This window comes from Mastigoproctus giganteus, chromosome 1, assembly GCF_048544385.1.
Source record: "Mastigoproctus giganteus isolate SK-2022 chromosome 1, ASM4854438v1, whole genome shotgun sequence".
NCBI lineage: Eukaryota > Metazoa > Arthropoda > Arachnida > Uropygi > Thelyphonidae > Mastigoproctus > Mastigoproctus giganteus.
The window spans coordinates 216,847,524-216,864,413 of record NC_143575.1 but is presented as its reverse complement, the minus strand read 5'-3'; the positions used below and the strand labels follow the sequence as shown (position 1 = coordinate 216,864,413).

At 37.6% G+C, this 16,890-nt stretch overlaps 1 protein-coding gene across 1 annotated transcript in view; it reads right to left on the bottom strand.

Moving 5' to 3' along the window:
• Mhcl (Myosin heavy chain-like) overlaps nt 1-16,890 on the bottom strand; it is a 938,273-nt gene that overhangs the window by 839,065 nt on the left and 82,318 nt on the right. The window contains exon 5 of the mRNA XM_090376088.1: nt 1,625-1,835. Within this exon, the coding sequence (XP_090232214.1) occupies nt 1,625-1,835 (211 nt within the window). The remainder of the gene's footprint in view (nt 1-1,624; nt 1,836-16,890) is intronic.

The window sequence follows — 16,890 nt, the reverse complement described above, 5'->3', positions numbered from 1 at the left end:
AAATTAATTTATGAGCACAACCAGCCAGCAAGGTAGGATGACCTACCATAGTGGAGACTATAGTAGGTCATCAACTGCATCCTACTTGGTCTTAAGTGGTGCCATAGTGCCAGTATATGAAGGGGGATGTATTGGTGGAAAAGAAACATGGAATGCAACTTTCACATTTCTTACCTTTGAACAATGTTGTACCAGTAACTAAAAGAGGCTAACTAAAAACTTTTCAATCACTTTTCATCAACCACTTGAATGCATTGTAGAGACAGTTTTTGTTGTATTTAAAGACCATGATGTTCCAGAATTTGAATGTTATGACTAGGTTAGCAGCAAATGGGTTAGAAATCGATTTATGCTAACAACATCTCTAGACTAACGACTTGTGAACAAAATAAACTCAGACATATCCTATTAAATTACCTTGAAATACACATTTGATGAACATAAGCTTTCTAAATTTTGGTTGCATATAAAATATGAATAATTGATACCCATTTTTCAGACAAAGCTATGATGAGTTTACTTCCTTTTTTGATAAAATAATTGTGTGAAAATGGATTTTATGCTGTCATGAAACAAAATATATGAAACAGCTAATATTGAAAAATGCACTTTGAGTTGCCATTTCATCAGTGACACTGATTTGGTAAACTTTGCATTGAAAAGCAAACTCATCTATACCTTAAATTAAGTACATGCAAATTCTGCAGCCTGTGAGCCCTTGTAAGATAAAACATTGTTAGTAACCGAAAAAAATCTCCTACATATTAAATATTAATTTAATTACAAATACAGCAGTCTATCTCTAGCTGTGGCAATTATGTTCTAGAAAACAATGCAGCAGCTCCGTATTTATTGCAACACAAGAATTCCTTGCAATGCTGAAAAAAAAAAAGAAAAATTAACAAAATAAATTGAAAATATTAAAGCTAAAATACTTGTTAACCAAATTTGCCAACAGGAAAAAGCAGACAGAAACGGAAAATCTCAAATAGTTAACATCATCCATACCAATGGACTGCTGCATTATAAACTTATTAATCATGCCAATGGATAAAAAAAATTCAATGTGTGTGGCCCATGCTCTTAAAAAAGGTTTTCGCTCTACATTCTTTTAAAATGCCAGAAATGAAGCTCACTTGATGAGGAAAGTGAATTATTTCAGTGACAATCATAAAATCTTTAAATATTATCTACTAAAAAGCCTAAAATGAAACATGAAAATTTAATGTGTTGATTTTAAAAATGAACAAGTGAAAACAATGTTCTAGCTATTTTGTCTGTTTGTTTGTTTGTTTGGTTTTTAGGAGCATTAGCAACTAAGGCCATATTGCTCCGGGATATGCGGTGGTCATTCACTGACCTTTCCGCATCCTCCGTATTTGGTGGTGACGGGATCGAACCCTGGTCTAATCAAGACACGTGTGCTACGTACTGCTGCTCCTTTCCACCTGGCTATGGATGTGCCAGCTATTTGTCAAAATCCAAATTGGTGAAATAGCTAGAAGAAATGAATTATGAAGTAAATGAAGGTAACTAAAAGTGTCTAGATGTTTAATCCACACCTATCATGATCATACAAAAAAAAAAATTTATAAGGAGAGAAAAATCAAATCAATTTACTAACTTGTTAATATATTTTTTGGAGATCCACACATAACTGAAAAGTACTGAAGAAGGTGCCGAAAATTTGTTGTCTTGCCACTCCCACTACGCCCCAAAACCACTATTGATTGGTCCCTTCTGGAAGTAAGAAGACTTTTCCAGGAAGACTGGGCAACTGCATAGATATGTGGAGGCATCTCGTCTGGTCTACATCCTCTGAACATTCTCATTACCTAGAAAGATTGAAGAAACTTCTTTAAATTGTTCTGAATAACATCAAATAAGAGCCACTATATCTTAAACAATATAAATAAATGGTCAACTATTTCAGTCATTCATCAAATAATATTGTAAAATCATTAAAAAACAAAGTCTAAACCAAATACAATGTGGCTCAACATAATGAACATTCATACAGAGAACAGCTGCAATTTAAGGTACCCAGATCTACCTTGCTCATTTTTAAACTTGGCAATTTGTCATCCAAGCTTTTTGTGTCATATCTGTACTGAAATTTTTAAATTTTATGTTGAAAATTAGACTAAGTATTACCATTTCAATTTTATGATTTCTAAAAAATTAAATGTCATATACATCATACTGCAATAAAAGAATGACTTTGGGATGCAAGAGCAAGTTGTCTGGAGCTGACCTGCAGAGTGTTTTCAAATACATTTTGAAAACTCGGTCTCCTTCTAAAAACTCTTTTGCATCTTCAAATTTTTTCCTTTTGAAAAAATTTTTGCATCCTCAAATTTTTTCAAAATTTACCAATGAATGCAAAACATGTTAAAATTTATCTCAGAAACTAAACCATTTGAACAGGATAGATGGCCAAAAAGCAATCTGAATATCTGTTGCCATTATAAATATTAGTCATTAAAGTTCAGCAAGCAGCAGATATATTTCCATATAATACGGAACATTTTTCATTCAACACTTAACCAATTGTAAAAAAAAATTGAAAATAATCCACAAATGAATAATCAAAAGTCTGTTTATCTCTAGTTTTTGTCAGGACTGTGCTAACGTTTCCGTTTGATAAACTGATTTTTCAAACCAATGTATTTTCATAACGATATCAGCTCAAGAAGAATCAGGGAATATGGACATCACAAGCTTAGCAGAAGCTTACTGCAACAGCTTTTTAAAAGCAGGGCCATATCCTAGAAAAGCAGGATGTATGGGTACCCTAGTAATAATAAAAAGTCAGTTCAAACTGTTAACCAAGACACTTTTACAAAAGAGCTCTATTCAAAAGGTACAAGAAGAAGGGACACTTGTATAATATTTGTATTTATATCAGTCACTACACTGATGTATTATGTTTCATTCAATTTATGCTTTTACAATTTAGAAGTGTTCTGCAATATTGCTTTCTCACACATGATGTGAGAAATATTCACACAATGCTGGAGCTAATCATCTTAGGTGAGAACTGCATGGTTTCTTCTCCCTGAAACTCTCATTTTTCAAAACAGGCAAAACTGACCACAGGCTACAACCATTTACAGCTATACTGATGCCACATAGACTTCCCATGTTAATGCAGTGTATATGTTACTCTTGCCATCTCATGTTCTCTGCCACATGGCAGGTCCATGACAGCCAGAACTGAATTGCATCTCCATCTCTTTCTTTCCCTGGCACCAGCCGCAATGTCCATAAACTTCTATCAACTCATCCAACATACTAATCCTCCTCCTCCTTCTTCTTGGTCTCTTGCCCCATCATCAGGGGTGGGCCATCCCGAGGGTGCAAGGGATGCACCACACATGGGCAGTAACATTCAAAGGGTGCCTGAAAACCTGAAACTTACATACACATATGAAGAAAATTTTAGAGGGGGCACCAAATTACAATTGGCCTCCAGGCACCACATACCCTAGGAACGCCCCTGCCATTCACCACCCTTCAATTATATCCCTTAAACTATCCCCCTCCCAAAAGAATAGTGGGATTTTAATAGTGATTTATAAGTAGTTTGAAGGTTTTAATCACTTACACTTATTGACCATGTATCTTTTGTATTTAGCTAAGGATATTACTAATTTAACATTGTGATTGTTACGGCGACAGTAACTTGATAGCATATATCTTGAACTTGATAGAGTAAGAAATTACATATGTATTACATATGTAATATCTTAATAATTACATATTTAGTATATGTGTTACATAAAACTAGATAGCATAATACATATCATTGCATTAGCTTAGTGTAGTATTGTCACTTAATCAATTAAATTTATTTTATTTTTTTCAATTTTTTTTAATTTGTAATTTATTTATTACATATGTATTATCTTAATAATTACATATGTAGTATATGTATTACATAAAACTAGATAGCATAATACATATCATTGCATTAGCTTAGTGTAGTATTGTCACTTAATCAATTAAATTTCTTAACCTTATTAATTTTCATAATTAAATTGTATTTAAATGGAAACCATGACCCAGACTAGAGCAGCAACACAAGGGGGTGCTGTGGCTCAGGAGAGAACCGAAGGGGGCAATTCTCCAACGCATCACAACCTAAAAAATGTGCAACTTGTGAAATTTTTGCGGACCTTTCTGGAACAAGACTTGATCTAGCCAAGGAGAATGTCTTTATATGTGCTAGGTGCAGAGAGTGTCAAGAAATTAGGTGCCAACTCAATGTTCTGATGGGCATCTATGAGATTTTGAAGAGTAGGATAGACACCCTTGAAGGAATTAAAATGGGGGCCCATCAAACTCTCTGCCCAACTCAATGCCAGAACTCACTCTTCTGCACCAGGCAACACAGTGGTAACCTTCAGGGCAGAATGCACTGGGCCCACAGGAGCTAATTATTGTTGGTGACTATAACTAGCTCCTGTGGGAGCAAGAACTAGTTATTGTTGGTGACTCAATTGTCAGGGGCATGGGAAATATATTGTGCAAAAAGGATAGATGAAATAGTACCACTATGTCTGCAAGGTGCAAAAGTTGGATGAAACTGCAGAGAAAATATCTTTTAAGGGCTCAAAGGGTATATACTGTTGTACACATTGACACTAATGACATTAAGAATAAGCAATCCACAGATTTACTTAGCAAGTACAGGTCATTGTTGAAAAATGTTGCAAGTTAGGGGTAAATATGAAAGTGTCTGCAAATCTGCCCAGACACGATAGGAGGGAGTAAATGATGAGAGCCTTGTCAATCAATTCAATTCTGAAGAGACTGTGCGATGCTCATGGGGTGGAATTTTTCTCAACATGGTCTGTGCTTGTTAACAGGAGAGACTGCTTCTACAGGGATGGGATAAACTTAAATAGAAAGGGTGCAAGAATATTTGCTGATGATATCAAGGCAGTGTTAGGTGGGTCGGAAAACTGCTAGCTTGGGGAGATATAAGGACTAATAGATTAACAGTAGACACTGGCAGAAGTGAAAGTGATTCTTGCACTGCTTCTATTGGATTGAGCAGAAGCCTGGAAAACAAGATGCAGGGTATTTCAGAGACTGCTGGGAGTCATTGCAGTACAAGTAAACACATGGGTTGTGTTAGGGTAGCTAAGAAAAGGAACAGGTGCTAAGAGTACAGTATAACTTGATGAATTTGAAGTGCTGGTTAGGAAATCAAAGACAGATATTGTTGAGATATCAGAGACGTGTTGTCACACAGATATAAGGAATGAATTGGAATTTGAGGAGAACAATGTGTACATAAACAACAGACAAGATAGAAAGGGAGGAGGGGTTATGCACTTAGTTAAGAAACAAATAAAATCTAAGGAAGTGCACCCAGTTGACATGGGTGGACAGTGCAATGTTGAGTCAGTTTAATGTGACATAAGCACAGAGAAAGCAAAAATGAGGGTAGGAGTGTTTTATAGACCTAATGACTCTAATGAGTAAAACCAAGGGCGACCCCTTAATTTGCAGGACCCTATTCAAGAATTTCTTGCTGGCCCTGTTTGTTATTTCGTTGCCTCCAGAAGTTAAAAACAATATATATATTATTGAAAGTGAGTATAACATAAAAATTACATTTTTAATAACATTTAAATAACATTCAATATCAAATGAAACATGCACATTGAGAAAGAAGTATATGCTCTATTTCTAGCAATTTTCAAGTAAACTCATGCAAGCACTTTTGGAGTGACGATAATATGGGTAACTAGACATTAACACAGCAGTAGACTCCTTGATAGAAATGCAGAAAAAGACACAGATGATATTATTATTTAGACTATTTGAGCACGGAACCTTGTTCAACAGAACCGGGTGAACGTGCTTGTGACATGCCCTGAGAAAAACACAACTATACAGAGAAACAGAGTGAGCTAGTAAATTAGATTGTCTTATGATGGGGGATTTTAACTTCCCAGATATTGACAGGAAAATGTGGTTTGGTCAATTGCACACTAGCAAGACTTTTGTGGATTTGCTGGATGATTGTTTACACTTATGATCACTTATGTAACACTTATGATCTGATCATCAGCAGTGATTATTCATGCATTAAGAATATGCAGATAAAGGAACCACTAGGTGGCAGTGACCACAGTGTACTGATGTGGAATTTACTCAAATATGTAACTACCATCATGGGTAATAAGAGTTTTTGCTTTTGTAAAGTGATTACAGTGGTCTCAGTTTTTAAATTTGATACAGTGAGACCAACTGATGATGTTACCAATGGCAAATTCTAAATGGGAAGCATTCAAGGAATTAATCATAAAAGCTACTTGTCTTTTCATACCAACTAAGAAATACTGTTCAAAGTTTAGATCTAAATGGATGTCAGATAAACCAATGAGATTCGTCTCAAAGAATAAAAGTGCATGGGACGCATGTAAATTATCAGGAGACACAGAAGCCTACAGAAAGTATAAGCTAATCTGTAACCAAATCACAAAGGAGGTTTGGCAAGCAAAGCAAGATTACAAGAAATCTTTGGCAAAGAATGCTAAGAAAAACAGCAGGTACTTCTTTACTTATATAAACTCTAGAAAGGGATGAATCAGATTGGTCCACTTAATATCCAACTGTTGAGGACCCTGCTCAGATAGCTGACAAACTGGAGATGTATAAATGTATCCCCAATTCACAAAGAGGGAACACAGGGTGACAAGAAATTACTGATCTGTTAGTTTCACTTCTATTCAGGGGAAAATAATTGAGTCACTGGTTAAAGAAGCATTGCAGGATCATCTAGACAAGACTGCAGCAGTACTTCAAACACAGCATGGGTTTGTTAAGTATAAGTCTTGTCTGACCAATTTGACTGGATACTATGATGTGGTCACAAAGGAACTGGATACAAAAAATAATTTTTAAATTACATATCTCATACTTGGATTTTAGGAAAGCTTTTGATACTGTTGTACTTGGAAGACTACTGTCCAAATAGAAGCAGTATGGCTCCAAGAGTTGGCATTAAGGGCAAGTTGCTGCTATGGATAAAGGGATGGTTGAGTGTGAGAAGACAGAATGGTAATCAATGGACACTGCTCTTCGTGAACTAATGTTATTAGTGGAGTCCCCCACAGTTTGGTGTTGAGCCCATTTTTGTTTTCTGTATTTATCAATGATATTGATGAAGGTGATCAGGTTTAATGTCCAATTTCGTAGATAATTCAAAAGTTTGGCAGGGTTGTTAATGACAACAGGCTACTGCAACAAGTTCTAAAAAAGTTGAGCAGATGGGCTGAGAGATGCCAACTGAAGTTTAACATTGACAAATGCAAAGTACTGCATATGGCTAGCAGTAACCCCAGAGTAACATACCAATTGTACAGTACTACACTCAGTGAAGTGGTGAATGAAAAAGACCTGGGGCCTCATTTTAGGAAAGATGTAGAGCTGCTGGAACAAGTACAGAAGAGGGCAACAAGATTGGTGAGTGGAACAAAGGGTTTCTATTATGAAGAAAGGCTTAAGTTCTGCAAATTGCAGTGTCTGGAAACTAGGCACTTGCGATCTAACTGAGGTGTATAAGGCCTTGAATGGTTCGAGCAAGCTCAATGCTGATGGGATTCTAGCAATCTCTTGCTCAGATTATGACCTATAGGGGCACTGATTCAAACTGATGAAAGACAGTTGTAGAATAGATGTGTGGAAATTTGCCTTTAGCCAGCAGGTAGTTGATTGCTCAAACAAAATTCCATCTGTTGTTGTGGAAATTGATAGCTTAAATAAATTCAAGGCAGAACTAGACAAACTTTTGGAGTGAATGGGTGGGTGAAATAGGAAGTTTTTTGGCTGATGCTATATAAGCTTGCTTTCTTGCATCATATGCCTCTGATAATGCTAACCTGTTCTCCAACCTTCATTTCTACCCAGATCAGTCCATTTCATCTTTTCAAGTCTCATCCACATGTATCTCTCTAAATATCTGCTTTCTATTCTCAAATGTAATGTTGATTACTAGCTAAGTTAACTGTTCTTGGGTGAGAGTTACATGGTTTTCTTCTTCCCAGAAACTCAGTTTTTCATTTGACAAAAGAAGCAAGTGACTCCAGAATATGTGCAATTCACAATCACCATATGCCAATGTCTTGTCACCTTAGCTGCCTTGGCATTAATCCTAAAACAACCAAACAAATGTTTTTATTATTTTTATAATCTAAAAATATATCAAAACAACAAAATAAATCAAAATAGATTTACACCATTATGGAATCAATGGATGCAAGTCTTATTATACACTAAACTAATATACACTTATTATACACTAAATGAAGCTACTTCAACTTATTTTAAACACTTACCAGTGTTTTATCAATCAAATGATTACATCCTAAATGGATTTCTGATCTATGAGAAATCTGCAATAATTGTCATAAGTGGTGACATATTTTGAATTTTAATTTTGGTTCTCAATGAAATGTGTCAAAATTTGATAGCTATCTATCAAAACAAATGTATGTTATATTTCAATTAAATAGAATGGGTTTATTAAGGGAAAGTTATTTGACAAATTTGATTGGATAATATTATGTTGTTAGAAAGGAACGAGATGCAAAAAATAATTTTGATATCATATACTTGAATTTCAGAAAAGCTTTTGACACTGTTGCGCATGGAAGATTACTGCACAATTTGGAGCAGTACGGTATTAAGGGTCATCATCGTCATCAGCCATTTTCAATCCACTGCAGGATAAAGGCCTCTTCAACAACTTTCCAGTTCCTTCTGTTTTGTGCAATGGCCATCCATTTACTACTCATGAATGTCATCTGTCCATTTCCGTTGTTGTCTTCCAGGTTTTCTCTTAGCTCCTCTTAGGTACCATTCTGTTATTTTCTTAATCCATCTGTAATCATGTCTTCAAGCTATGTGTGTCCTGCCCAAGATTTGGTATTAAGGGTAACTAACTACAATGGATAAAAGAGTGGTTGAGTGGGAGAAGACAGAGAGTGGTAATAAATGGATGCTACTCTTCGTGGACTAATGTTATTAGTGGAGTCCCACAAGATTTCCACAAGTGTTGGGCCCACTGTTGTTTTGTATATTTATCAATGATATTGATGAATGTATATCAGACTTAGTGTCAAAGTCTGAAGATGATACAAAGGTTGGCAAGATTGTTAATGACAGTAATGGCAGTGAGCTACTGCAACACAATCTAGAAAATTTGGGTAGATGGGCTGAGAAGTGACAACTGAAGTTTAACATTGACAAATCCAAAGTACTGCATATGGGTAGAAGTAACCCCAGAGGAACGGATCAACTGTGTGGTACTACACTTAGGGTGATAGATAGAAAATGAAAGACCTGGGAGTGATTGTACAGTCAGATATGAAATTTTCTGAGCAATGCAGACAGGCTGCCAGAGCAGGTCATGGGGTATTGTCAATGATATACAGAAATTTTGCTAGCAGAGAAAAGGAGGTAATTATTCCTTTGTATAAGGCAATGGTCAGGCCACACCTTGAGTACTGCATACAGGTCTGGAGGCCTCATTTTAGGAAGGATGTAGAGTTGCTTGAGTGTACAGAGAAGGGCAACAAGATTGTTGATGGGAATGAAAAGGTCCTCTTATCAAGAGAGGCTTAAGTTGTGCAAATTATAGTGTTTGGAAACTAGGCACCTGCGAGGTGATCTGATTGAGGTGTATAAAGCCTTGAATGGTTTGAGCATGGTCAATGCAGATGGGATTCTTCCTCTTGCTCAGAATAATCGCCCAAGAGTGCATAAATTCAAATTGAGGAAAGACAGTTGTAGGATAGATGTGCGGAAGTTTGCCTTTAGCCAGCGGGTGGTTAATTGCTGGAACAAAACTTCCATCTGTTGTTGTGAAAGTTGATAGCTTAAATAAATTGGAGGAACTGAACAAACTTTTAAAGGGAATGGATGTGTGAAATTGGGTTTTTTTTTTTTTTTTGGTTGATTAATGGGTAGTGATCAACATCATAAAATGGATGGTATACAAAGTAATTTGTTGTCCAAAGAAAGGATTGTTACTGAAATTAAATAATTTAAATGTTAGTTAAAGATGCAATAAGAATGTATCACAACATGAATTCATGATGGAGAGGTCTAGCTTTACCAATCTGGTAAATTACTATGACAAAGTCATAAAAAAACAGCCAGATATAGAAACAACTGCAATGTCACATACCTTGACTTTGAATTTTTAATTTCATCAGGAGCTTGTTTGTTTCGGGATTTATTAGGCGCATCGGCAACTATGGCCATAGTGCGCCATACATATGGTAACTATGCCTGCCATTTCTTCTCAAATAGAGAAAATGGAAAAAAGGAACCAGAAAGTAATTTTTTTTTTCTTCCCTAAAGGAGGTGATATACTTTAATCAACTTGAAAAAGTTATAAATGCTTGAGACATTTGTTTCATTGTTTAAAAGTGAGGTAAGTGTAGGATCTTTTGTTGTGGCTGAAGTGCAAAGTTTCTGTCGTTCTCTTGTATATTTTGTGCATTCAACCAGAATGTGTTTCACTGAGAGCATTGTATTACAGTGATGACATTGAGGGGGTATCTCTCCTCTTAAAAGATAACCGTGAGTAATATTTGTGTGTCCTATTCGCAGACGAGCCAAAATTACCTCCTGATGTCGGATTGAACTAAAGCTGGAAGGCCATCGCTCAAGGTTTGGCTTGATACTTCGAAGCTTATTGCTAGGTTGATTTTCCCATGATAGCTGCCATTGGCACATGCATTTTTCCTGGATTATTGGTCGATAGTCTTGATGAGGCACTTTCCACTTTTTCTCGGGTGGTAGGTAGGCTAATTTGGCAGCATTGTCCGCTAGTTCATTTCCAGGAATTCCCATATGTCCAGGGACCCAGCAGAAGTGTATGTTTTTCCCAAGTTGTGATAAGGTATGTAGAGAGCTGACTATTCTTTTCACGACTGGGTGGGTGATGTTCATGGTGTTTTTTAGTGCTTGAAGTGCACTTAAAGAATCAGTGAAAATTATGCTGTTGCTAATGTCAGAAGACTCAATATGATTCAGTGCAACCTGAATTGCTATTAGTTCGGCGGAAAATATACTGAAATCACATGATAACTGATAAGCTAATGTGATGTTTTGAAAAACTGCGGTGATTCCAACGTGGATATCATTCTTTGATCCATCAGTATGTACTATGGAAAAGCTGGGAAACTGGTCCACTACTGCATGGTATAGTTGCAAGAAGTTTTCTCTATGCAATGTAGATTTATTCCATTCATGCAGATGTAAGTCACATGAGGGTGGAATGATATTTCAAGGAGCAAGAGAGGATGGGAGGCTATGTGCCACATTGTCTAAGGTTAAATTTAGTTCTTCTAAGATGAGTTTTATTCTCATACCCAAAGGACGATTAGCATTAGGGCGGTTTTGGTATAACCTGGTGATGAGAAAAGTATCTGCCAGTTTGGGTGTTCTGGCATAGATCTAATTTTATAGGCGTAACGTAGTATCAGTTGTTGTCGCCTGATCGAGAGAGGAGGTTCGTGTGCTTCAGCATATAAGCTATGTATTGGAGACGTGCGAAATGCAACGCGTATTCCACTATGATGGATAGGGTCAAGCCAGCGAAGGGCACTAGGTCTTGCTGAACTATACACTGGTGCTCCGTAGTCAAGTTTCGATCTTATTAATGCTCTATATAACCGTAATAAAGTAAGGCGATCAGCTCCCCAATTAGTTGCAGAGAGAACCCGGATGATATTTAGTTTTTGTTGACATGATGTTCTTAGTCTTTTTGATATGCTCAACGAAAGTGAGTTTATGGTCTAAAGTGATTCCTAAGAACCGTATGCTGGGATGAACTGCTATTGGTTGGCGATTCAGTTGTAGCTCCGGATTTGGATGGAGTTTACGTTGGCGGCAAAAATGGATGCAAAATGTTTTTTCGGACAAAGTTGAAATCCATTAGTCTGAGCCCATGAACAGATCTTATTTATTGCCCCTTGCAACTGCCTCTCAATAGTATTCATGTTTTTAGCATGACGCCAAATACTAAGGTCATCTACAAACAGTGCTTTATCAATAGTGTTTGGAATTTGTCCGGCAATGGTGTTTATTGCAATTATAAAGAGTGTAGCACTGAGTACAGAGCCTTGAGGAACTCCTTCTTCTTGTGAAAAAACTTGGGACAGTGAGGTTTTGAATCGAACCTGGAATGTACGCTTGCATAGGAAATTCTGTATGAAAATCAGGAGGTGACCCAGAAGTCCATGGCGATGTAATTCACGGAGTATTCCATACTTCCACAAGGAATCATAGGCCTTACTGATATCAAAGCAGACTAACACATGGTATTCCGATCTGAGGAATGCATTCCGAATGGAATTCTCTAGTCTGACTAGTATATCTAGTGTAGATCTGTTTTGTCAGACACCGTATTGTGCAGAATGCAGCAGATTGAGATTTTCAAGGTACCAGATCAGTCGGCGGTTCACCATCTTTTTGAGAATTTTGCAAATGCAACTGGTCAAGGCGATTGGTCTATAATGAGTGGGATTTGTAGGGTCTTTACCTGGTTTAGGGAAGGCAAGGACCGTAGCATGATGCCATTGATTAGGGAATTTATCTTCCAGGAAGAGTCTATTGAATAGATGAAGTAACTGTGATTCAGTACTTAGTTTCTGAATCATGGAATAGTGAATGTTATCTGGTCCTACAGCACTGCATCTAGATGTTGACAAAGCTCTATGTAATTCGTGAATAGTAAAAGGTAAGTTGTATTGTTCATCTCCTTTTGAAGAGAAGTTTAACTTTTGTTTTTCTAAACTTGTTTTTAATCTTCTGAAGGTCGGTGTATAACTTTCTATTGCTGATGTTTTTGCAAAGGTTTCACCTAGTATATTGGCAATTCCAGCAGGACCATTTACATTCTGCCCTCTCCATTCCATGATGGGTAGGGGTATCGTTTTATATTTGCCACTCATTTTTCTGATTGCTTTCCAAATTTTATGTGTAGGCGTTGCTTGATTAACAGTCGAAGTGAAGCGGATCCAAGCAGCCTTTTTATTGCAGTGTCTAACACATCTCGCTCTTGCTCTAGCACGCTTATATTGAATGAGATTGGTTGTAGTTGGACTCTGGCGAAAAGAATTCCAAGCTTTGCTTTGCACTTTTTTAGCCACAAGGCATTCATCACTCCACCAGGTTTTTGGATGAATCAGTAATTTTGATGAGGATTTCGGTACGGTTTGTTCTGCTGCATGTAATATCGTTTTGGTGACATAGTCAACTGCTTCGTCAGTTGTGGAATTTTGGATTATTTTGGGATCAAGCTTGGTTAATTTTATATAGGACTGCCAATCTGCTTTATCAGTAAGCCAATGCGGAATTTTAGTAGGATGATGAGGGGGCTTATTAAGTAATTCAATTATTATAGGGAAATGATCGCTATGTAGTGGATCGTTGTTTATCGTCCACTTTAGAATAGGATATAAGGTTGCTGAACAGATAGACAAGTCTATTGCAGTGCTTGTTCCCGAAGGAAGGTGAACGTATGTAGGTGAACCGTCATTTAGAAGAAGGAGGTTGTTATTGGCTAGACACTGTTCAATTAGTTTTCCTCTTTGGTCGATGTTGCTGTTACCCCATAGAGTGTGATGACCATTTAAGTCTCCCAGAATGAGGAAAGGTGTTGGGAGTTGAGCTATAAGATTGTTGAGATCATTTTGTTGGAAGGTATAGCTTGGTGGGATGTATAAAGAGCAGACTGTCATATGGATGTCAGCAGCTACACGGACTGCTATTGCCTCGAGGGGAGAGTTCAGTGAGACCTGTTTGGTAGGAATATGTGGGTTTGTTAAAATAGCTACACCACCATGTGCGATATTCTGATTTGTTCTGTCTTTTCTAATAATGTTATAACGAGACAGTTTTGGTGTATTTTGGGGTTTTAAATAAGTTTCTTGAAGGCAGATACATATTGGTGAGTATTTACAGGAAAGATCGTATAGGTCATCGATATTGGCATGGAATCGACGACAATTCCACTGTATTATTCTGTTCATTGTTTATCTCTTATTAGACTTTCTGAGCGTTTTCGGGTTGCTGAGGTTTTCTGTTTTTCACTTTTGTTTTTATCTTTTTTTTGGGAAGGAAGGCCTTTCAGTGTCCATGTCTTCTTCAACAAAAATTTGAAGAACAGGGTCATCTGCTGATTTTTCTTTAGTGTCCATTTGTTGTTGGTGACTAGAAGTTAGGATATGTTTTTCTTTAAGTCCTTCATCCGGAGTGTGTATGTTTTCTTGTGGTATGGTAATTGGTGTATTGACTGCTTGGGTTTGAGTTGCACTGTACAAAGATTTTACGTAATTCGAGAAAGACTCTTTTGGGGGGTACTGTTAGTTCAGTTTGCGATCCGGTTGAATGGAATTTTTTGGTGGCTTGGGCATACATAGGTCTGTTTGCATGAGTTGGTGGTGAGATGATTCTTTTTGCTTCTTGGTAAGAAACATTATGCTCAGTTTTATATTTCTCACTTTTCCAGCGCTCACATATTCTAGCATAAGCGGGATGATCTTTTTTGTTATTTGGACATACTGATTGAGGAGCATTACAGTTTTTGCAATCATGTTCGATTGAACCACACTTTTAGCATTAGCATTAGTAGAGGCATATGATGCAAGAAAGCAAGCTTATTCAGCATCAGCCAAAAAAAAAAAAAAAAAACCCACTCCCATTTCACCCCTCCGTTCGTTCGAAATACCTGTCCAGTTGAGCCTTAAATTTGTTTAGGCTATCAACTTCAACAACAAGGTGATGGAAGTCGGTTCCACCAACCAACCACCCGCTGGCCAAAGGCAAATTTCCGCACATCTATCCGACATCCGTCCTTCCTCAATTTGAATTTATGCCCTCTGAGGTGATTATTCTGAGCAAGATGAAGAATCCCATTGGCATTGAGCATGCTCAAACCATTCAAAGCCTTATACACCTCTATCAGATCACCTCGCCGGTGCCTAGTCTCCAGACTCTGTAATTTGCAAAACTTAAGCCTTTCTTCGTAAGAGCAACCCTTTGTTCCATTCACTAATCTTGTTGCCCTTCTCTGTACCCGTTCCAGCAGCTCTACATCCTTCTTGAAATGAGGCCTCCAGACCTGTATACAGTACTCAAGATGTGGCCTAACCATTGCCTTATACAAGGGAATAATCACCTCCTTATCCCTGCTAGAAAAATTCCTGTATATCATTGACAAGACACCATGAGCTACTCTTGCAGCTCGTCTGCACTGCTCAGAGAACTTCATATCTGCCTGCACAATTACCCCCAGGTCCTTTTCATTCTCCACCACTGTCAGTGTAGTACCGCAGAGTTGATACGTTGCTCTGGGGTTACTGTTTCCCATATGTAGTACTTTACATTTGTCAATGTTAAACTTCATTTGCCACCTCTCAGCCCATCTGTTCAACCTTTCCAGATCCTGTTGCAGCAGCATAGCGTCAGTGGTGTCCTTAACAACCCTGCCAACCTTTGTATCATCTGCAAACTTGGACATTAAACTTGATATCCCATCATCAATATCATTCATAAACACCGAAAACAACAACGGACCCAACACTGAACCCTGAGGAACTCCACTAATAACATTAGTCCACGTTGAGCAGTGTCCATTGATTACCACTCTCTGTCTTCTGCCACTCAACCATCCCCTTATCCATAGCAGCAATTTGCCTCCAATGCCACACTGCTCCAATTTGTGCAGCAGTCTTCCATGTGCAACAGTATCTTAAGCCTTTCTAAGATCCAAATATATAATATCAAAGTTATTCCCTGCATCCAGTTCTTTTGTGACTACATCATAGTATCCAATCAAATTGGTCAGGCAAGACCTGCCCTTAACAAAACCATGCTGCGTCTGAGCTATAACTGAATTCTTGTCTAGATGATCCTGCAGTGCTTCTTTAACCAGTGCCTCCATTAACTTACCTGGAACAGAAGTTAAACTAACAGGTCTATAATTACTTGTGTCAGCCTTTGATCCTCCTTTGTGAATTGGGGTTACATTTGCACATCTCCAGTCTATGGGTACCTCCCCTGAGTCCAAAGAAGCTCTCATAATTATATCTAGGGGTTTGCTTACTTCCTTTGCTGCCTCCTTTAATATAACTGGATAGATCCCATCCACCCCAGGTGCCTTTTTTATGTTTATCCTCAACAATCTCTCCTCCACTTTCCTCTCAGTTATTACAAAATCATCCAGCTCACTGCCAATGTTTACTTTACCTACATCATTCTCCTTCCTGAATAACTCCTCATGCGTGAATGTAGATGCAAAATACTCGTTTAGATTGTTAGCCACCTGAGCAGGATCCTCAACTGTTGAACCATCAATATCCAGTGGACCAATCTGATTCATCCCTTTCCTTCTCGAGTTTAAATATGTAAAGAACTCTTTTCTGTTTTTCTTTGCATCCTTTGCCAAGGATTTTTCGTAGTCTGCCTTTGCCTGCCTAATCTCCTTTCTGACTTGGTTACAGACCAACTTATATCTATCATAGGCTTCCATGTCACCCATTAATTTGTATGTATCCCATGCATTTTTCTTCTCTGTCACATGCCTCATTAGTTCATCTGACAACCATTTAGGCCTAAACCTTGAACAATATTTCTTAGTTGGTATGTAAAGCCTGGTAGCCTCCAAGATTAGTTCCTTGAATGCTTCCCATTTTGAGTTCGCTGTTGGTAACATCACCAGTTGGTCCCACTGTATAGAATTTAAATACTGTCTCAGACCATCATAGTCGCCTTTACGAAAACAAAAACCCTTCCCTTTACCTCTGATGGTAGTTACCTCCTTGAGTAAATCCCACTTCAACACACTGTGATCACTGC